Source organism: Acartia tonsa, chromosome 4, assembly GCF_053477335.1.
Source record: "Acartia tonsa isolate MP-2025a chromosome 4, ASM5347733v1, whole genome shotgun sequence".
NCBI classification, from domain to species: domain Eukaryota; kingdom Metazoa; phylum Arthropoda; class Copepoda; order Calanoida; family Acartiidae; genus Acartia; species Acartia tonsa.
In genome coordinates this window covers 23,233,882-23,257,634 of record NC_137263.1, presented here as the reverse complement: position 1 = coordinate 23,257,634, position 23,753 = coordinate 23,233,882, and the positions used below count along the sequence as shown (strand labels likewise).

The window sequence follows — 23,753 nt, the reverse complement described above, 5'->3', positions numbered from 1 at the left end:
TTTGTACTAACATTTCATGCTAGATTTTAGTTCTGTTATTTTTTTTTGATACCAGTGCAGTGGATTTATATTGTCAATCATAGCTTTTTAATAAAAGATTTAATTTGGTCAAAATGTCGACGTAATAAATACAAAATTTAAACATCTATTAAGTAATTAATATCTACCATGACTTTAAACTTAATGTTATTCATAGCAGGGATCTAAAGGGATAAGACAATGGCTGATAAATTTATGTAAATCCCCAATGATGATACACAAAATTACCCCTTTTATAGATTACAATCAGTTGTAGAAACGTTTGAACACTCAACTTAATAAACCAACCAATCAAAATTACATAAAAGTCTAGTGAAATAAACAGCCCAATGTCCTCTCCCTCCCTGCATTCACAGTGGTTTGCACGTCAACAGAATGCTTCTCAGTCTAACTGGGAAATTCTTTTATGCACTTTGAAAACTGTATTCATGGAGCAATTTAAGTGGATCATACATCATCCATGTACACACACACACACACACACACACACATACACACATATTAAGCTCCGTGATATAAAAAGAGTATATTATAATTTAATTATGCTGAAATTATATGTGTAGCGCAGCTAGTGGGGGCTCAACAACAAAAAGTTGAAGTCTAGTTCCAAAAATGAAGATAAACATGAGATAAATACCGACGCATTTTCAACATTAGGCCATGGTAAAAAGTCGATAAATATTCTTTGCTGAAGAATACATAAAAGTACTCAGTGAACTTAATCCCCCACCCCCCAAAGAAATAATGTTTTAAAATTAGTTTCTGGCCCCTGTGGACATCTTTAATCCTGCGGGACTCTTCTAAACATTACTCAACCTAACCTAACAAAAAGGTGAATGGGGTTAAAGTTGGACCAAAAGCGAATGGACGAATTTTGCCCTCAATTCGAACTCATACAAGTCGCTTTTTGTTTACTTGAGTAGGACGGGATGGCTAATTTTAGGTTAATTAATACCCAACCTATATAATATAAACTTAGTTCTTACTTTCATCTAAATTCTAATCAAGTATAGTAAAAAGTAGATTTAGGTATGATATTTTCTTTGCTTAGTTTTCTTTCTTATATTTTATTTTAAAATGTTATCATTTGAAAGAAATAAAACAAGAGTAAAAAGCTCATTTTGACCATTAATATAAAGTAATTAGGTTTTTTTGGTCGGAGGAAAAGATATCTGAAATGGCTGGTTCAATTGTGTTGTGCTTTTGAGGTGGTTTGTGATCAGTTTAATATCAGAAACCTTCTTACAAACAACTAAAGGCTAGAAACAAAGTCGCAGGTAAAGACATACATAGGTATCTATTGATCTAAAAATCCATACATTTGACCTTTTTTTCTTGTTTTTTTTCTTCCAATAACTAAGAAAATATTTTTCATTCACTGTTCCTCTTTTCTCTCTGTTTGTCTCTTTTTCTTTTTCTCTGTGATCATATCTTGCGTTTTCTTTTTCTTTTTCTCTGTGATCATATCTTGCGTTCTCTTTTTCTTTTTCTCTGTGATCATATCTTGCGTTCTCTTTTTCTTTTTCTCTGTGATCATATCTTGCGTTCTCTTTTTCTATTTCTCTTTGTTGATTTTCTGGACGAGTGGGTGATATGATTATGCCAACACACACACACATACATACACTGAAAACACACACACATACACATAGAAATACACACAAATCACAAACAAATACACACACAAAAATATCAGTTGGGGGTTTGAAGCAGACAATAGGTTCAATAAGATACAAAATTAATCTTTCAATCCTGGTATTTAAAGGGATAAGACAATGGCCGTTACATTAATGTACATCTTGAAAAGTACCTTTTTTGCAGATTGCAATTAGTGGTTGAAACGTTTTGACACTCAACCCACTAAACCAAATTACAAAAATTCAATAAAAGTCCCCAAAGATGTTGAGCCAACGAATAAGAGAAAGCTATTATAAAACTTTGGGGACTAGTGTAATCCTGCCTTCCTTCTTTTTACCACCTTATGGTTTTACGTATTTCAATTTTTAAAGAAAAACTAAAAACATGCATATCTTGTTTAGCTTCCATTACTTCTTGGTTTAGGGACTGTTGGTCTGTAAAACTTAAAAACTTCAAACAGTTTCAAAAATACATATATGTAATGTAATGGAACATTTTTTCATGAAATGTTTGATTTAAAATAAAAATTCTATCTATTTTTAATAAGTTTAACTTTCTCAAAGTTCCAACTGTTATAATTACGAGTATACACAAACACTCAATCGCACACACACACACACACACACATGCACACAAAAAAAGTAAAGCGATCAAACATACTTCTAAAGCACGAAGCATAACTAAAAAAAGTATGCTAGCTTCGCATATAAGCAACCAATCGTTTAGATAATTTTTTTTGTCGAAAATACAGTAAATCTAAGTACAGGAATAAGTAATTTCTTTCCTAAAACTAGGCATCCGCCAGTAAGCTACCAAAAAAGCCTCCTATTTATATTGTTGTCTTGCTGGCATCTGACCGATTTACAAGCGGCTGTCTAGCAGCTAGCTGTTTAGTTTTTATAGTTATCTTTTGTTATTTGTTTTATTCTCTACAGTACAACTTTCATATTTGAATTTATAAAATATGAACCTTACGAAACTGAAATTTTTTTTATCTTTTACAATCTTTGAAAATCACTACTTTAACCAAAATAATTTAAATTAAATTAAATAAGATAAATTTAGCATCAAACGGTGCATTATGAAAACCGGGAGAGAAACGTTTGGACATTCCTATTTACAGAATAGCTTCACTACTAAATATTCATGTCAAATATTTTAAATTCAGAAATCTACTATCTTTTTTTCATTAGACTTAGAATATTCTTCCCAACTCACTTCATAAAGTATTTCAAACAGTTTTAGCCCTACATGGCTCTACAAAACCTTACATAACCTAACCTAACCTATAACAATAATTTCAATTGTCCTTTTCTCAAAAGATATTTAATTGATAAATACCCATTGCAGAATGCTCTAAATTTTTACTGCAATTAAATTCATAAAAGTGTTTTTATCTTATATCCATTAAGATCTCAAAAACTTTAGACTATGAAGTTGCAATTTGAAAATGTTTTATTTGATAAGTCTTTTATGTTTTTTGTTGACACAATAAAAACTGTCCCGAATTTGTATTAATTTTGAGGAACACGACTCCAGTTACGTTATATTTTTCTTTCCGGAAAAAGGGGAGAGGGAAAGAAAAAAAAGGGAAGGGGGGAGAAAAAAGAGATGGGAGAAAAGGGGGTTTTCCCATCTCTTTTGAAGAGATTTTCTTCCCCCCTTCCCTTTTTCGGGAAAGAAAAATATGACGTCACTGGAGTCGTGTTCCTCAAAATTAATACAAATTCGGGACAGTTTTTATTGTGTCTTTTTTGTTGTGTGTTGCACCATGAAGGGAGGGGAAATTGGACTGTTAATTACAGAAGTCCTCAAAGTCTTATAATAACGTATTCCTATTTGTTGGCTTCCTTTTTGGAGACTTTTGATTCAATTTAAGTGGTTGGTTTATTTAATTGAGTGTTTAAACGTTTCAACCACTAATTGTAATCTACAGAAGGGATAATTTTGCGTATCATCATTGGGGATGTACATCAATTTATCGGCCATCGTCTTATCCCTTTAGATGCCTGGTGTTGCACACAACTACATTTCTCATGACTCAGATCCAACAATAAAACTTACACACCCTCACACACACAAAGACACACACCCTTACACACAAACAAACTTTAGTTTTTTATTTGATTAGCGGGATTTCAAATCCGATTAGATAATAACATATAGTACTTTTTTATCAGCGAATATTTTATATAAATTAAGCATAAAATTGTAAAAAGTATGTTATGTATTTTTAGTACATAATGTCTAAAAAAAAATTATAGATAGAACAAGAAGTCTTTAAAATTAAAACTGTCAACTTTCAATAAGTTTACATAAAAAATATAAATGGATTTATAAAAGTACTAGATCAACAAAAAATAACCAAGATTTTCTAGTTTTAACTACTTATTTATTTTTTAACTTTTTTGTTTATTTTGTGATCGAGTAGCTTATCTCTTATAGGTAGAAAAACCAACAATATAATGGCGATATTTCCTTTTTATGTGTGTTCTAAAACACATACAGACACAGGCTCTTCTTCATTTATCTATTCAGGGGAAGCTATAATAGTATTTTATTGGTATTGACAAGGAAGTATTTATCCATTAACTGTCTACAAAATCCACATAAATCTAAAATGTTATAGAGTAGGTGTACTCAGAACAAGTGGATGGTATAGAGTAGGTGTGCTCAGAACAAGTGGTTAGTATAGAGTAGGTGTACTCAGAACAAGTGTATAGTATAGAGTAGGTGTGCTCAGAACAAGTGGATGGTATAGAGTAGGTGTGCTCAGAACAAGTGGTTAGTATAGAGTAGGTGTACTCAGAACAAGTGTAAAGTATAGAATAGGTGTGCTCAGAACAAGTGGATAGTATAGAGTAGGTGTGCTCAGAACAAGTGGTTAGTATAGAGTAGGTGTACTCAGAACAAGTGGATAGTATAGAGTAGGTGTGCTCAGAACAAGTGGATGGTATAGAGTAGGTGTGCTCAGAACAAGTGGTTAGTATAGAGTAGGTGTACTCAGAACAAGTGTAAAGTATAGAATAGGTGTGCTCAGAACAAGTGGATAGTATAGAGTAGGTGTGCTCAGAACAAGTGGTTAGTATAGAGTAGGTGTACTCAGAACAAGTGGATAGTATAGAGTAGGTGTGCTCAGAACAAGTTGATGGTATAGAGTAGGTGTGCTCAGAACAAGTGGTTAGTATAGAGTAGGTGTACTCAGAACAAGTGTAAAGTATAGAATAGGTGTTCTCAGAACAAGTGGATGGTATAGAGTAGGTGTGCTCAGAACAAGTGGTTAGTATAGAGTAGGTGTACTCAGAACAAGTGTAAAGTATAGAATAGGTGTGCTCAGAATAAGTGGATAGTATAGAGTAGGTGTACTCAGAAGAAGTGGATAGTATAGAGTAGGTGTGCTCAGAACAAGTGGATAGTATAGAGTAGGTGTGCTCAGAACAAGTGGATGGATGTATCGTGTGTAGGAGCCATTACCCTGACTCGGCATATGTTTAACTAATGTCCCTGAATCACAATTTAGCGGTTTACAAATGTATTTATTTTCAAGTTTAACATACTAATTGATATATATATTTATAATGATAGACTTTAGTAACCAAAGGACAAAATATCGGCAAATTATATCAAATATCTAAATCATTTTTAATCGTGTATTTTCTAGTTGTCAATTACTTTGTAATAGATCCTAACAACATAATATTAAAATTATTGAAGTACAATAATCTTAAAGAAATAATTTCAAAACATCTATTTAACATTAATAGGTTATTTCAAAATATTAAAAATAAAATGTAAAAATTTAATTATTTAGAACTGTTTGTTTGCATTAAATTTTGGTGTTTCTTTAATTAAAGGTTGCAACTTCCTTTTTGCGAATTTTGTCAAGTTATTAATATCTTTTCTGGAAAAATAAAAATTTAAACTGTAATTTAAAAAAGAAAATTGCAATATCTAAATAAAGGAAAACAGAGGTTTAAATCATATTTAAAGTATATTTACTTCTTACATTGTACGTAGACAGTTGTCTGCGGATACATAAATGACAATAATCATTGGTTTCGTCCCTTTTTAATTTAATTTGATAAAGGAAGCTGTTTATATAGTGTCTATAATGACGTCATAAAATACAAATGACCAATGATAGGCACTACACAGACTAAATTAACAATGGCAGGCAAAGTGTACATTTTAATTGACTAATTGTAGGCCAATGTGACGTCATTCTTGATAGGCACTATATAAAGCTTCGTGACAAAGTCTAAAATCGTAGTTCATATGATTTACTGTAAAAATTTTAAAACCATAGATTATATGTATTTCCTTTAAGGCTTGGACTTGTAAGAAATGAAGCAAATTCTTTAAATTAACAAATATATATGCGTATGTATATCAAAACCACTTAATGGACAATTATAGTTAAAAAGATTCTTAAGATTTTACGTTTGAATACACAAATGATACATTAATGTACACAAGACATGCACATGCACACATAGACACAAATACACATAAACACACACAAACACACACACATAAACACACACACAATTTAAATACCCCTTCTTAAATATACAAGACAGACACACAGACATATAAAACACAAGGACGACAATATTATAAAGTGTCAAGACTGATTAAATCCATATTATAATAGCATAAAAAAAAGACTGAAAGTTTAAATTGATTTCATTTTTGGTATCTAGATATAATTAACAAAATTCCGAGACATTTTGTTTAATTTTGGCAGGGAAAGGGGAATAGGTCAATGGCTGATAATTAATACCCCTTCCCTTCCAATTTTTAGCTAAAAATTTCTGCCTGTAATAGATGAGAAATATTTGGGGAAAGAAGGGGCAACATGTGTATCATTAGAAGCTTTTTACAGTGCCTACAAATAAATGATGACATACTGGCCTACCATTGGTCAATTAAAGCGTATACTGGCCTGCAATTAGTCTATGTATTGGCATATCTTTGGTCATTTGTATTGTAGAACGTCATTTTTATTAAAAAGCATTATAAAGAGCTTCATGTCATTACCACACATCTCATTTCTTCCCTAATATTTGTGGTATCAAGCTAAATATTTCAGTGTAAGAAGACCAACAAACAAATTAAAGACAAGAATAGCCTCGTTCCCAAGCAAACAAGCCCAGATTTGAAAGCTCGCATATACGTGTAAATGATTTGTTGACACAAAAGTATTTTTTTTTTATATCCTGAGGATTATAACAGGTGCCAAATACTTGGAAACAAACAATGAAAACTAATTTTTCATTTTCGCGTGTAAGTTAAATCACACTACAGAGATCTTAAGGGATAAGACAATGGCCTATAAATTTATGTACATCCCACATAATAACACACAAAATAACCTCTTCTGTAGATTACTATTAGTTGTTGAAACGTTTGGACACTCAACTTAATGAAACAACCAATCAAAATTCATTAAAAGTCCCCAAAGTTGTTGATCTAACAAATAATAAAACTTTATTTTAAAACTTTGGGGACTAGTATAATAAACATCCCAATGTCCCCTCCCGCCCTGAGTTGAATCACACCTTGTATTGTATATGTTTATAGATATATTTTCCAGTAAACTTCCCCAGAGGCTAAAAAGGTTTCTTTATTTCTTTTTTGTTTAATTATTGAGTATAGCTCCGATATAACTAACAAGTAAAATTTTATATTAAAAATTAAACTTTAAAAAGATTTTTTATTATTTTTAAAAAAGATATAAGTAAACTTAAATCTTAAAAGAAAACCCCACTGCATATAAAGATAGCAAAAGCATAAAATATTTAAAAGCTTAAATATAAGTTTTTTCCTCTGAAACTTGAAAGATATGATTACAAGAGAGATAGGATACAATGGGCTGTTTATTACACTAGTCCCCAAAGTTTTTTAATCACGTTTTCTTATTTGTTGGCTTAACAACTTTGGGGTCTTCAGTGAATTTTGATTGGTTGTTCAATTAAGTTGAATGTTCAAACCTTTCAAACACTAATTGTAATCTACAGAAGTGGTAATTTTGTGTATAATAATTGGGAAAGTACACCAATTTATAGGCCATTGTCTTATCCCTTTAGATCCCTGTATAATTTCCATTATCATCAAACTATAAAAAACAAATAACTTTAGCTCTTGTAAGAATATTAATAAAATTCATTTCTGGTTAGGAAAGAAGATGTTCTACATAGTAATACTTGTTTTTACGCTCCTCACCAAAGAAATAAAAAAATGTAACATTTTATTGTTGAAAATAAAAAAAAACTGAACAAAAATTTGATTAATTATTAAACTAAACATAACATATATGTGTTATTTGTAATATACATGTATATAACTTAATTTTCAAGCAAAAGAAAAAGGTGTAAGAAAAATGAAAAATGTATGTTAATGTTTAAATTAGATCAGCCCGGGCTTGTTCTCAATTTTAAAACTTGTATAAAAAGAGTTGAGGAATTAGACCAATTCTATTGTACTGATAAATATATTATGTATTGACACAAAGTCATTAATAATTCTGTTTAGAAAAGATTAATCAAGGCTATGTCTGTCTGTCTGTCTGTGGGTCTGTCAGCACGGCATGGGAAAAACATTTAAAGCAAAGTTATAAATGAACATGTGAATGATGGATGGATTATTGTCCAAAATTTTGCACATATTTGCTGCGCCCAGGTTAATATTAAAGGGGGAGGTGAAACTTGAACTAATCAGACAATTATTATAAGAATCATGATGGTCCTTGTACTTTTTATGCAAATTAAGTGCACAGTGCAGAGCACCCGGGCAAAATCATTCGCAAGTAATTCAATTAGATAGAAAACAATTGGTACTCAAGAAGAAAAAAGGGGGGGAAATATGCAGAATCAAGATTAAAAAGAGAGACGGACAAAAGAGCGCAAAATTTTGGGGGGAGGTGGGAGAGATTGCCTGCAAAAACCGATGATGAATAGGCCATTTTATGAAATTTTATACCCTTCGGCCAGTTTTACGATAATTCACCGATTTTAAAATATTTAATAGAAATTTTGGCTGAGGACTGGTTGTGGGGAGGGGAAGGGGGTGCATGTTTGCCCACAAAGCACGCGATACACAACACATATTTATTAGGCGGATACATTAAGCAAATTAGGTTCTTTAAAAATCAAATAATAAAATATGATTTTTCTAATAAATAATTTCTTGACGAATTATAGAGAACCCATTCTCATGCGAATCTATTGAGCTATTCGTATCTTTATATATTTTGAAACTTAAATTATTGCCTGTTGCCCCCTTCAATAAAAAGAGTATACCCCCTTAGCTAATTACTGTGCATGCACTTGTATTAAAATGTCAAAGTTGCAGAAGTTTATAACAATTATAAATTTTAGATTTGTTATCTAAATCTCAAATTAACAATTTTACTGTTGAAACCTGAATAATTGAGAGAATTTGAAATATATACATATATATATCTAGGAATGAATTGAATATCTAGTTATCTGGTTGTGTATCTGTGGCAACTCCCTGCCTGCCCACAATTTTTAATGTTTATGCCCCAGCCCAGTTTATTCATATTAACTGCCAAAGAAAAGAGAACGGGTAAAATCCCTTGAAATGTATTGTCTAGGTCAAAATAAATTATTAAGCGCGGCTACTTTAAGCCTGGGGTATGTTCAAACTGCTAATGGTTTAATGGATTTATTACTATTTAGATCTTACATAAGATTATCATGTACTGTAATAAAGTAAAGATAGTATCTGACTAAAAATATCCGCCCCCCCCCCCCCCCCCAACAACCAACCCCTTTACTGTCTGATTTTAAAAAATGCTTATTATTAAAGTAAATTTTACAACATAATAAAAACAATTCCTGCCATAATTAATACTTAATTTATTTACATAAGCAATCATATAATCTTGAAGTTTTTACATTAATATCAAATTAATTCTCTATCCTTACTGTATTATTCTTTATTGCTGTTTTTATTAGAATGCTGCGCTATTTATGGACAAAATTGTTTTTGTTTGTGTATCTTGATGAGAGAAGAAAACTTTAATACTTGAATTTCTGCTTTTAATTTGATTTTTTAAATCTCTTATAAAAATCTGAAAAATAAATAAGTAACAATAAATTTAAATTCCCTATCAGACAACTAGTTGCTGCGCTCCTATCTCTAGGGGCATTACATTCCAAGGGATATGGAAGGGCATAAAAATATCCTAAAACCATACCCAGACTTAATCATAAAAATTAAAAAATAAACAAAAACCATCTCTGCACCTATAAGAAGCTATCTGAACCTACTTCACTGTAAAGGAGAACCATATCGGTTTAGCGGTTAGCGAGATTCTTACCTAACCATTTCTTCCTGATATGTTATACACCCAAGTTTAACATTAAAGTTATAATCATCAGTTAACTCTTTACGAGATTAGTTTAGTTTTTAACAAAAAATATATGTTGGTCTGTTCCAACTTTAATCAATACACATGAAAGAAATGTTTCTAATGTATCTAAGGGGATAAGACAATGATCGATATATTGATGTATATCTACAATGATGATACACAGAATTAACCCTTTTGTAGATTTAAATTAGTGGTTTAAATGTTTGAACACTCAAGTTAATGAGTTAACAAATAAAAATTTACTGTAGACCCCAAAGTTGTCGAACCAACGAATGATAGAATGTGCCTAACTTTGGGGCCTAGTGTAATAACCAGCTCATTTTCCCCTCTCTCTGAATATATCTATAAAGAAGATTTTTTAGAATGCAAAAAAACATGCAATTTTTCTGTTTATTGATGTCGACAAACAGTATTTCAGATAATTATCATTATAGTTTTAAGCTCCAAATAGATTTATACATCTACAAGATATGCAATAGTAATAAAAAGCTTATATATATATTATTATTATATTATATTATTATTTATATATCCTTAAAAGTTATAGCTCTAGAAATTTGTACAGAAAACTTATTTTGCGAGTTATCAAAAATTGATTAATAACACCAATTTATTTATAAAAAGTATTTTTGTTCGTTTGTGGTATTTGGTTTGCTTTCCTTTGTCCTGTGTTTCTCTGTTACGAAAAAATGATAAAAAGATAGCTTCTTCATAATGGATGTAGCATAATGTGGATATTATAACAGGGGAAAAATTGCCATCAATTTAGGTTGCTATTTCCCCTATCATTCATTGGTCAATTCATTTATTCAGTAGGTAGGGAGGGGATTGGGTACATGGGGGATGGGTGAGATCGTTATTTTAGCCCGATGCAAGATAAACTTTATTAGAGAAAATGAAAATCTGGTGTAAGATCCAAGTAGTAATAATCCTTTAGTTTCATAAATCAAATTTTGTAATGATAAAGAATTTGTTTAATCATAGAAAAATTTATTAATATGAAATAACTACAACTAAATCAAAAATCAAAAATAGGTAGATATAAAGTATATTAATTATTTTTGAGATAGTTTTTAGATATTTTTAATTGCAAACGTTTCAAATTTTTATTAGTTGCATGGTATTAACTTATTCTTGTTTTAATTTCATGGCAGTGAACATCAAACAGGCTAAATTTATATTATTTTGCTTAAATTTATTTGAACATTTTTATATTAGATAAAAATACACCTTTTCTTATGTTTTATTTTGAACAAAAAAGGGGTCAAGATATCAAATATCTTTCTTTAAAAAGCGTTAATTTCCAAATTTGAAAAATATCAAATTTTATTGATCAATTATATGGGAAAAGTTTATAAAATGTGTCCATAGTTAAATCCTCCTAAACGACCAAGTGAACCATATTTAGCCCCCCAACCACTCTTTACTTTATTTTTTTAACTTGATCCGGAGGGGAACTTTTAAAAGTTGCTTAGTTTGTATCTTCAATAGCCTATTTTTCTCGATAATTCGAAAAATTTGGGGGGGAGGGGAGGAGTTCATTGAAAAATATAGGTAAATTTTTCTGTCCATCTAATTACAGTGGTTGTGTAACCTCTAGGGATATTTTAATATTACACTTAATTCACATTTTATAGATATACATGGAAAATATATTTTATATCATTTAATTTTTGCTTCAAATTTTATAAGTTCCTTTAAAATGGCATTTAAAATCTTTAATTTATATTCTTCTTTTAATCTAGGCTAGAATTAAAGATAATTTACATGATATTATCGTCTTTATATTGTCCAACATTAACTACTACATCATATAAAAATGTAAATATAGCATCCAAGTTGTAAGAGATATATATACCTAGCTAATTATGGTGGTTTTCCTCAAAGTGCTTAGTTGAGCAGAAAAACTAAATTGAATCGTTGTATATTGTTTTACTTTGGGTCAGCGTAGATTAGGTTATTTTGAGTACAAGATAGCCATGCCAAGACGGGTTTAGCACTACAGGTATAGGCTAGACAGTGTTATGGCACCCCGAAGGAATGCGGCAAAAAGAAAAAATTAATCCTCCTACTTTGTTTTAATTTTGTTTAAAAATACGTTCACATTATTGTATAATCAAGAAATCTACTTAAAATAAGAAATGTTTTCTGTGACAAAAAAAGTTGAGTTTGAAAATAATTAGGGGCGACATGAAACCTCTTCCACGATCTATTTTTGTATCTTGTGGTAGATAATAGAATTGATTACTGTTTTTTGGGATTGCTAAAATACAACGATCTTTTAACAAATTTAATTTTGTGAATTTCGTGGTTACATAATATTATTTACCAAAGAAAAACGAACCGTAGCGGTATAAATATAATATAAAAAAAAGTCTGTTTGCCCTACCAATTCAAAGTAAACCATGCGAGTATCTAACTGATCTTGGTGTATCAAAAATATAAAATTATTTTTACTTAATTTTTCTCTCAGCAAGAGCTAGAGATCAATCTCTTAATGGTGATTTTTTTTTCATAGCTGTACAACTAGGACATGTCTGTTCTACTGTATGTAACGTCATAGTAGCTAACAATACCAAATAATCTGACAAATGTTTTTTTTTGCAAATTCTTACACTAAAAGTAGGATTACCGAAAATAAAAAACTTGGAGTTTTCTTACTGCAAGATTTTCAGCTCTTATAATGGAAAATATTGTTCTTGTTTCAGCTAGGCTTCAGTGGAATTTAGATTTTGTCATATCCTGATTATATTTTAGAAGCTTGGAAATGTTAATTAAAATCCCTTTCATTTTTTCAAAATAAATCTATAGACCTAATGCCATTAAATATTTAAATGGTTAAAAATAAATGTTTTCATTTTAATATTTGTCAATGTGTCAATGTAAATATCAGCTTTTAAAAAAAAATTCATTACAATTTCATTTTTGTAGGAAAATGTTAACATAAAGTAAAAAATAAAACATAATTTTTTATAACAATGTTTTTTTTTAATTTATGTAAAATAGGACTAGATTTTAAAATGAATTGTATAATGTTTTCCAATTCTTTTTTTTTCTAAATTATGTATGCAAAACTAAATTAAGTGATATGTTAAGAAATGTAGTAAATGGCATTTTTCTTGAAATATTATTTATGATAATTTAGCCTAATAGCAAAGAAGCTTGCATTGTTTAAAACTTAAACATTCACTTTTCTTCCCAAATCAAAATTAAATCAACGACCATTTGCAAAAAAAAGATATAATTTGCAAACTTATTGTGATTGCTAATAGTAATGCAAAATAACACGATACCTTATACACACACACAAATACACACAGAAAACCCACACATACACATATTTACACAGAAAATACTCACACAGACACACATGCACAGAATCAAAATTCTTTGTTTAAAAACACACGCACATTTTTTCTTGTGTAAAGCTATGCCATCATAAAGGAGTTAGTTTTAACAAAGTCTAAACTTTTTTTAATTATTGAAAATATCTTTGGCGGATAAAAATAAAAATATAAAAGGATAAGACAATGGCTGAAAAATTTATATACATCTTCAATGATGATACAAAAATGACACCTTCTGTAGAAAACAATTTGTAGTTAATATGTTGGGTCACTCAACTTAATGAACCAACCAATCAGAATTCAATAAAAGTCCTCAAAGTTGATAAGCCAACACTTTGGGAATTAGTGTAATGTTCTTTCAAATATACCAAACAATAATATAATCCTATATGATGGAGGAATACTTTATGATAGATACACCTAAGTAATTATATGATCCTAGAAATTATGCTTACATTAATTGCCTTTTAAGGAGGTACGAATAGCAGTTAAAAACATTTCAAAATAAAAAAAACGCGCGGCATGAATCATATTGCATAAAAAATACGTTATTCCTAATTATCCAATTCATTACACCTACAAAAACAAACATTTGCAAAACCATTCCATTACAAAATGTTCAGCGCATAAAGAAGTTATTTTTTGTGAAAGATTTGTGAATCCTAGCATGAAAAGGAGGCGCTATCATGCATATCCTGGCCCTCAATGTATCAGCCTGGACCTTCCATCCATCCATCCATCTATCCACCACAAAATATTATAAACAAAAACTGACAAAACACTGATCAATAACTTGGAAAATCAAAAATATTTTTCTCGATAATTACGAAATTCTCTCAAGTAAAAAATCCGGGAATTTAGTTCATGATTATGGCATAAAAATGCATTTTTTCATGAAATTTGTAAGAAAAAAAAAGTATTTATAAAAAAACTTACTGTCTTTGCCGGCATTGCTGATTCTCCGCCGCGGGCCTTCGCCTCCGCCTGACCCGCTCATACCTCCCGCCTCACCCCACACTACGCCTACTATTTTTGTCACAGTTTTAATTGAGAGATCACTCCAACTTTTGGCTCATAACTTAAGGTTCACTCATAAATATTTTTCATAACTGATGTCACCATATTCTAATATCTTTTTTTTCTCTATTTAATAATGAAAATTTGTGTATTTATTATTATTATTATTTGTTATAACTAGCTGTGTGTCCTTTACTAGCGGGGACAGTCATAAAACGGCTTCTCTGAAAGTGGACTGCACAGGCTAAACTGTACTTGTGGTTAAGTGCTGGAGTGTGACGGGGAGAGGAGGGGGGTGGATCTGGGGAGGACCCTGGCCCCTGTCTTGGTCGCGTTCTTCTTATCTTTGTGGTACGGGGTGCTGGGGCTCACCTACCCGTCACTGTGTAAGCCTATGTGTCGCACACTCACACATATGTACATGCTCACAAACTTACGGTGCATATATATAACACAACAATATATATTATATTTATATACGACGAGCTCCTAGTATCAAAAGTCCTATATTTGTGTTTATATATATTTATATGTGTGTGTGTGTGTCATGGTTTGTGTGTGTGTGTGTGGTACGGTGAATGTTGAGTCTAGTGGGTGGATGCACTCGTACACACCCGCTTACCACATATGCTTCACCTCGCACCATCTCTCACTTCCCTCCCGACCTTTTTTTTCAATTACATTTTTTATAGCTGCTGCATTTAACACCATAAAGCATATTTATATATTTTTTAAATTATAAAATAAAAAAGCAATGATAAAATATTGTTTTGTATTAAATAATATTGTTTATTAGTTAAAAATCTTGTAAGGGAATTCCACCAATAAAGATTTTAAAATTTAGAGGTCAAGTTGCATTTTATGGATACAAAACATACAAGAAAAAGGCGTGGGACTCACACGGGTGGAAAAAAGGGGGATGGTAGGCGCTAAAAATATTTTAGGCCGCCAGAGGGGATTTATGGGGAAAGGAATTGAGGGCGGGGGGACGGAGGGTAGGCCGCCAAAAGACGTCCAACAAGCACCCATTCTTCTAACATTGAAACCATGATCAATTTCATTCATAAAGTACGTTTTACCAACATCATTCTTTAATATTTTTATTTACTGTTTGGCTTATGAGTGGGGGTAAGGGGGGTCAGGGGGTGGCAGGGATTTTTAAATAAGGTGCGAGGGGGGTTAGGGGTAGGTGGGATAGTTATCAATTTGGCCCTGAAAAAAAAAATACTGCACAGTGCACAATTCTATAAAGTTATTCAATCACATCAAGACGAGGAACAAAAAATAGAGACTTCAGCGCTACATAGACAAACATCGTAAATATCCAATTGATTATAATTCATATTTTTATCATTTACAAAGATAACAAGGATGACAACATCCATAAAAGCGAAGCACTGAAACGGAAGGACAAACGGACACTAACACTTAAATAGTGTCAGAACTGAATAATCAGAATATAAATGTATAAATGTCGAAGCAAAATTGTAAGTAAAATTGTTGAAAAACTGCTTGATACAGAATAATGTTTATGGACATACTTACATTTTTAGGACTTGATTATAGAGTTGCTTCGCTTATAATATTGTACTTTGTTGTCCCAGGAATCAGTATACCAAAAATCAGATAAATCGGATTATTCGATCACATAAAAATTTGTTGTTAAAAAAGTAAAAAAAATTAACATGTTTAAAATGGACGTACGGACATTCTGGTAATGATTATAGAGTTGCTACGCTTTCTAAATCGTACCTAACTACTACAGGAATCACCATGCAAAGTTTGAAATTAATAGGACAATTCTAACATGCCTAAATTATCTAAAAAAGCTATCCGTTACGGACGGACGGACGGACGTACGGACGGACCGACCCTAATTATAGAAAAGCTTCGCTTTTAAAAAATGTATTAAATATGTGAATTTGTCTTTATTAGTTGCGTAGATATTATATAATTAGGATATGTAGGACAGGTAAGTCCGTCCTTTTTAAATATTGAGGAGTATTATCTGGTATTTAAACCAACTAAGTTTTCAGACTGATATTTCATACAGAATCTCCATTTTAACTTTTATAAAAGTAAGAGTGAATTAGATTGTTCAAAACAAATGTTCAATCTTTTCCACCATTAATTTTAAAACAAAAAGGTTATTTATCCCTTATTCAGACTTGTTATGTGTTGTCATAATGGATGTATGATATTCGTGGATATTATGACAGGGTAAAATTTATCATCATTTATTAGTCAGTTCGTTTATCCGGTAGGGCGTGAGGGATGAGGGTATCGTTATTTTAGCCAACTGCGTTCACCACTTTATCAGAGAACAGGAAAATCTGGAGCAACATCCAAGTAATAATATATCAATTATGATACTAGAAGAATCTATAAAAGTTGTGTTTAAATATTGATTAACCAGTTATTTCTTTTTATTAACCACAAAACCGAATTTTAAAACAATTTTTTTAATATATGTATTTATATTACTAAAAAAAATATTTGTTCAAAAAAATGTTTTAAAAAGATAGTTAGTATGTTTTTTCAAGAACTTTGGGGCAATTTTGTATTTTTTATTAATGACAAATATATACAAACTGTTTTTTTTTCACTTGGCAAAGTGCTGGAACCCTCTAACGTCATAATAATGTTAGAGAGTGTCAAATTATTTTTTTATCTCAAAGTTAAAAGTTATATGTTAGGGGGGTGTCAAATTTTTTGATTTTTTGTCTTAATGGTTTAGAATTCTTAAAAGATAACTTTGAATAAATAATAAGCTTTACGATGGTTTGAAGAGAATTGGAGAAGCTAATTATTACTGTAGGAAAACAGAAAAAAAACAGAAATACAATAAACAACAAAAGATTGGCCAGAATCGAATGAAGAAATTGTATAAATTACCAGGAATCTACATCACTATATTACTTGTCTGTAAGATATTCTTCAAGATTATGTAATCAAGGAAAGTTTGCAAAGACATGATAAAGATGAACACACTTTGAATCGACTGTTCTTTTAATTTTTTTCTATGAATTTGTGAAATGGTTTATTTTAGCGTCTAAATTTCTTAGCTTGTAATAGCGAATTAATAAATGTTGAAATTCAAAAAGGTAGAAAGTTCTAGTTTTCAAATACGTAATAACCTTTTCTCGTATTCATTCGAATCCGGTGGATAGGAACCGGTTCTCATCCATACGAAAAAACTATGTCTAGCATCGTATTATATCCAGCTTTCTACGAATATAGAAATGTACAATCATAAGATTAAAACCATTTTTTTTAGCTCGTGCCTTCGGCACCTCCGGGCTAAAAAACTAGTTTTAATCTTATAATTGTACATTCTATATCCGCGTAAAGCGGTTTATAATACGATGAAAGATATAACTATTCTGTGTTGTTTATGGTTTTTGGCTGTTTTTTTTTTAATTTTGCGCTCTAATATTGCCATCTAAAAATATAAAATTGACTGCTTGTGTATATTTCCTTGGTGTTGCTTGTTGCATTATGCTGTTTTATATAATTCTCAGGGTTACAGGGATAAGAAAATAAACAATAAATTAGTCTTTCTGTAACATTTATGTGTAAAATTATTAATCTAACATCTAGTAATTATTTATCTTCGATGGAATGGATAAAGGATTAATTTACCACCACTGACCTCTTCCTCCCTGATGCTTGTGCATATTAGAGCAGGGAGGGAGGGAACATTAGACTGTTTATTACACTAGTCCCCAAAACTTTATAATAACGTTTTCTTATTCGTAGGCTTAACAAATTTGGGGGCTTTTTAAAATGATTGGTTGGTTCATTAGGTTGAATGACCAAATGTCTCAACAACTAATTAATTTACAGAAAGGAGATAATTTTGTATATCATAATTGGCGATGTACATCAGTTTATCGACCAATACCGCATCCCTTTAGATCCCTGATATAAGAGGGTGCGAAGGCTCAAATTTTCCCACTCCTTGACCCCCTCGCCCCTCCCTTATGCCTATGTCTCACGCACACCTACTCCCACCTCTCTCACCCTCCATAATAATTTTCTTTTGTATTCAAATTATGTGATTTCACTTTTTGATTGATAGAACTTAAACATACGGAAACAGAGAAAAATTGTGGTTACAATAAATCTACGGAACTTATTTCCACTTCATATTTTCAAGCTGATAGCAGCAGATTCGTATCATAACTATTCTAGGATGTCTTCAAACCTGTTCCCCTCGCCCTCTTTTTTCTTTCCCTAAAAATGCGTAATTCGTGACAACTCATGGGTGTTTATACAAATGCGCCAATTTTTTTTATAAAGTTTTTTTTTAAAAATGACATCTGTTTGGTTTTCCTTTGCAATTAAGCCTATTTTTTAGGTACAGGGAAGATTTTTAACTACTTTGGTAGAGCGTATCTCCACCCTCCAAATTTAAATACCCCCCCCCCCATTTTTAAAAAAATATTTCTTATTAAAACTCAAATTAAAAAGTAGTAGGGCGATTGACTTATCCCCCTCCCACCTTAAGAACATCTAGAGGCTTCTAGGGGGCGTTCGTTGCCCCTAGTCTTTCTTAAAATAAAAGCTATGTCTTGCATTTTTTTTCAATTAGGTGTTTGATCACGAATTGCATATGGTAAAAATATTTTTCTTATTTAATTGTTATCCTAATAAGACATAAGTTATGCTTGAAAATTGTTTTAATAGCTATTATTATATGTTGCATTTTTAGATAAACGTGAGAATAGTGATCAAAATTGGCGTATCATTTGTACTCATTTGCGTCATTTCTATTTTCAGATTTCTATTACCCTTCATCTTTCAAGCTACCTAATGTAGGATGACGGGTAAATAAAATCTGAAATATAAATGACGCAAGTGAGTACAAAATATATACGCATATTTTGGTCAATTTTGGTGTTTTTTTAAAAATGCTAAATATAATGATAACTATTAAAACAATTTTTAAGTATAACTTTTATCTTATTAGGATAACAATTAAAAAAGAAAAATATTTTTACTATATGCAATTCGTGTTCAAACACCTAATTGAAAAAAATAAAAAGTTCGTCAATTGTAATAAGTGTTGCCCCCCAAATTCAGTCGAAAATCTCGTATAGGTTTCGTAATTTTTTCCAAATTGATTTTGTTGTTAAAATCCTATCCCTTTGTCCCTGTATTTTTTATATAAGTACCAGGCATCTTTAGGGCTAGGACAATGGAAAATAAATTAATTTACATCACTAATTATGATAATCAAATTAGTCTGTAGTTAAATATTAGTTGTTGAAAAGTTAGGACACTGCAATAAATTACACTAAAAGTACCCAAAGTTTTTTAGCCAAGAACAACTCAAACTTTGGGTACCAGTGTGATTTACAATCCAATGTCCTCTCCCTCCCTGAAATATTACACACATACACATGTGCTATATCTTCAAAATTTGGACATTTTATACAAAAATTTGTCTCATTCATGAGAGAGGCTTTTTGCACTCACAAACCTACTTTAACCCTTCAGGAAAGATTTATTTATTTTTGGTCTTTTTAAGATAGCCTGATATCTAGTTGCCGAAAGTGTACGCAGTTTCCTGGGTGTTTCCTCATCCTCGCTCAATATTTACTACTAGCTACAAATCTTCAAACTTCCCTTAAAAAAATCAAAATTTGAATGTGTAAACGATTTATACAATATACATTATAAATTTGAATTTTTTAAATTTTGATTTTTTTTTTTTGAAGTTTGAAGCTTTTTTAGCTAGTAGTAAATATTGAGCTAGGATGAGGAAACACCCAGGAAACTGCGTACACTTTCGGCAACTAGATATCAGGCTATCCTTTTTAAAATTTTTCAATAATTAAACATAATGGAAATCAGGTTTTGTATTTTAACAAAAAGTAAAATATGTTTTTAAAGCTGTGGGTTCTGTATGTTAAGGTTAACTGTTTGGTTTTTTTTGGGGGGAGAGGGGAGGGGACTTTTTAGATTTTATTTTAATTCTTTTTTTTCTTGATTAATTTTTTCTAGGGGCGATTTCTCTTGGGGGGTTGGTGATACCCTTACCCAGATTAGTTATTAACCTTTCCAGGTCCTATGAGAAGCGACCCTGAAAGGAGAACCCTATCGGTTCAGCGGTTGGAGATATACAGATATACAGTTCGGTATATACAGACAGACAAACAAACAGACAGACACAGGTCCTGTTACTTTTTTATAAGGTTTGGTATAATATAGATTAGCTGGCCAATTATGTATAAAAATATTAAATAGTTAAAAAAATAAAAATGTGAATACCTTTCTCAAGATTTGAGTATTCGGCTAAAAAGGGCCATGTTATGAAAATGAACTTTGAAGAGGTGTTTCGGGCTATAATTACACCTCTTTTCAACTTCAGTTAAGTTTTTCCCGTAATTTGGGTTTTTACTAAACTTGTCCATATATATATACAAGCAGGGAGGGAGGGGACATTGGGCTGTTAATTATACTAGTCCTCAAAGTTTCATAATAACGTTTTCTCATTCGTTGTCCCAATAAATTTGGGGACTTTATTGAATTTTTTTTTGGTTCAAAAAATTAAATGTCCTGAAAATTCAACCACTAATTGTAATTGTAAGAAGGGGTAGTTTTTTGTGTATCATCATTGGGAATGTACATCAATTTATCGGCCATTGTCTTATCCCTTTAGATCCCTGATATACACGTCCATCGTTGCCATTTCCCCAGTCGTGCAGTGCAAACAAAACTTTGCAAATCTCTCTTAACTTCTCTCTGTAAGCAAAAAAGGAAACCGACCTAGTTAAGTGAAGAAAAAGCATGTTTGGGAAAATATATACATGTCTAACCTTGCGGGGCAATTATTTTACTAATTCTTAAACATGTAGAAAATTCACTTATTTTCTCTTAAAATCCACTTAATGTTTTCTTAGGCTATTGGATTTATTTGGAATAAGAAAGTGGGAGACTGATGTATTACCTTCTACATATAGGAAAATGCCCATCTAATTTAGGTATATATATCAGGTATCTAAAGGGATAAGATAATTGTCAATAGATTCATCTACATCCTCAAAGATGATAGACAAAATAACCCCTTCTGTAGTTTACAATTAGTGGTTGATACATTTGGACACTCAACTTAATAAACCAACCAATCAAAATTTAAAGAAGGTCCCCAAAGTTGATAAGCAAACGAATAAGAAAACGTTATTATAAAAGTTGGGGGACTATGGGAATAAACAGCCCAATGTCCCCTCCCTTCCTGGGTATATAGACAATACATATACTACATCAGTATAGTATGTTTTTTTATGATGAAAAAGGTTTTTGTGTTTTGTTTGATTTGTTTAACATTGCGCTGCCAAAAGTTTTATAATTGTGTGACGTGATGTCTGTTTGAAAGGTTAATAGAGGCTGGCTACCTCCATACCTTAATACACGGGACCGTGGTTCAGCGCATCCGCTTGTCGTCGAAGAGATGATAGGTTCAAAGCTCGGCTAACACCACGTCATAGTTAAAGACGATAAAAATGGTTTCTAATGCGTCTTTGTCAGTTGAGCGAAATAAATAGTATGGGGTAATGCCTTGGCCCTAACCAGTTGGTACTCATTACCATGCACAGTTAGGACTTCTGAGACAAAGGTCGTGCAATCAAAGAGTTAGCTTTCTTATGGGTGTTAATTAATCTAATATCTCGGGTGTTCGGACAGAAAAGGAGAGATTTATTTGACTCTACTTAGTTATTCTGGACTTTTTAGAACAGACGCAAGATTGTCATGGACAGCATACCCGCCCACATGAGGTACATGCATACCTTTCTATCAAGCTGAGCTTGATCTTTAAATCATTTTAGTGGTGAGCCAGATCGAGGTGAGCCAACTTTCCACCAATGAGAGCACAGCATTTTAAGAAATGCCACGCTGTGATTGGCTGAAATACGGCGCACACCGATTTGGCTCACCACTAAAATGATTTAAAGATCCAGCTCTGGACTACAAGAAAATACCTACTGCTGCTCTGGTAGAATCCTTAATGATAAAGTAAAAGGATCTCTGTCTGTGTGTCTGTCAGTGTGAGTACCGAAGGATCTAGCTAAACACTGAACCGTTATGGTTCACGTTTAAGGTGTAGCTTCTCATAGGCCCTGGGAAGGTTTATAACTATTTTGGGGTCGAATTTCTTCTCCCAAGCCCTCAAGGGCCTCTAACGGCGAAACCGCTTGTGTCAAAACTCAAGATAAAAGGATCTATTTTTTTTTAAAGCGAAGCTTTTCTATAATTAGGGTAGGTCCGTCCGTCCGTCCGAGATAGATAGCTTTTATTCGTTAATTTAGGCATGTTAGAATTGTCCTATCGATTTTGAACTTTGCATGATGATTCCTCTAGTAGTTAGGTACGATTAAGAAAGCGTAGCAACTCTATAATCATTACCAGAATGTCCGTACGTCCATTTTAAACATGTTGATTTTTCTACTTTTTTAACAACAAATTTTTATATGATCTAAATATCTGTTTGATCTAATTTTTGGTATATTGATTCCTGGGACAACAAAGAACAATATTATAAGCGAAGCAACTCTATAATCAAGTTCTAAGAATGTAAGTATGTCCATAAACATTGTCCTGTATCAAGCAGTTTTTCAACAAATTTACTTACAATTTTGCTTCGACTATTATACTTTTATATGGTGATTCCCCCTTCCCATTCCCACCTACTGGATGAACGAACTGACTAATAAACGAGTTACAAGTTAGCAAGCTAAATTTACGTTATTTTTCTTCTATCACAATAACAATGTATATTCCACATCCATTTTTGTAATCAATAAGTTGTTAGTCTGTCGGGTGTCATCAGAAACAGTGACACCCGGTCAGCGATTTTCATTCATAGCAAATCATGCAAAGTGTAGTTTCTTTACAAAGTGATAGATATTCACCAATTTAAATGAATTTTATCATTTGTTATACAATAATGTATTTCTTGAATTTTACGCCAGAATTTGATGTTCTCTAATAAAGTGAAACTTGCAGAAGGATAAAATAACGATTCTTCACTTTCACCCCCTTTATCCCATCCTTTCCTCACTCGATGGACGAATTGACCAATAAATGAGTTTTATTTTAGCAGCTAAATTGAGGACAATTTTGCAATGCCATAGTTTACTTACAACAATATACTTAAATAAAATCAAATGTAAAAAATCATTGTTTTTTAATTTAGGATTATGATATGGTGTTCACATATATTGACAAAGTTTTCTCTATTCCAATAGCAATTAATTCAAAAACTTATAAACATAGAAAACATTGAGCACTTTATAATCAGGGATATT

General features: G+C 31.5%; 1 protein-coding gene across 1 annotated transcript in view; it reads right to left on the bottom strand.

Moving 5' to 3' along the window:
- Positions 1-14,693, bottom strand: part of Nox (NADPH oxidase) — a 196,024-nt gene extending 181,331 nt beyond the window's left edge. The window contains exon 1 of the mRNA XM_080157021.1: positions 14,362-14,693. Within this exon, the coding sequence (XP_080013147.1) occupies positions 14,362-14,422 (61 nt within the window). The 5' untranslated portion in view covers positions 14,423-14,693. The remainder of the gene's footprint in view (positions 1-14,361) is intronic.
- Positions 14,694-23,753: the final 9,060 nt, after the last annotated feature.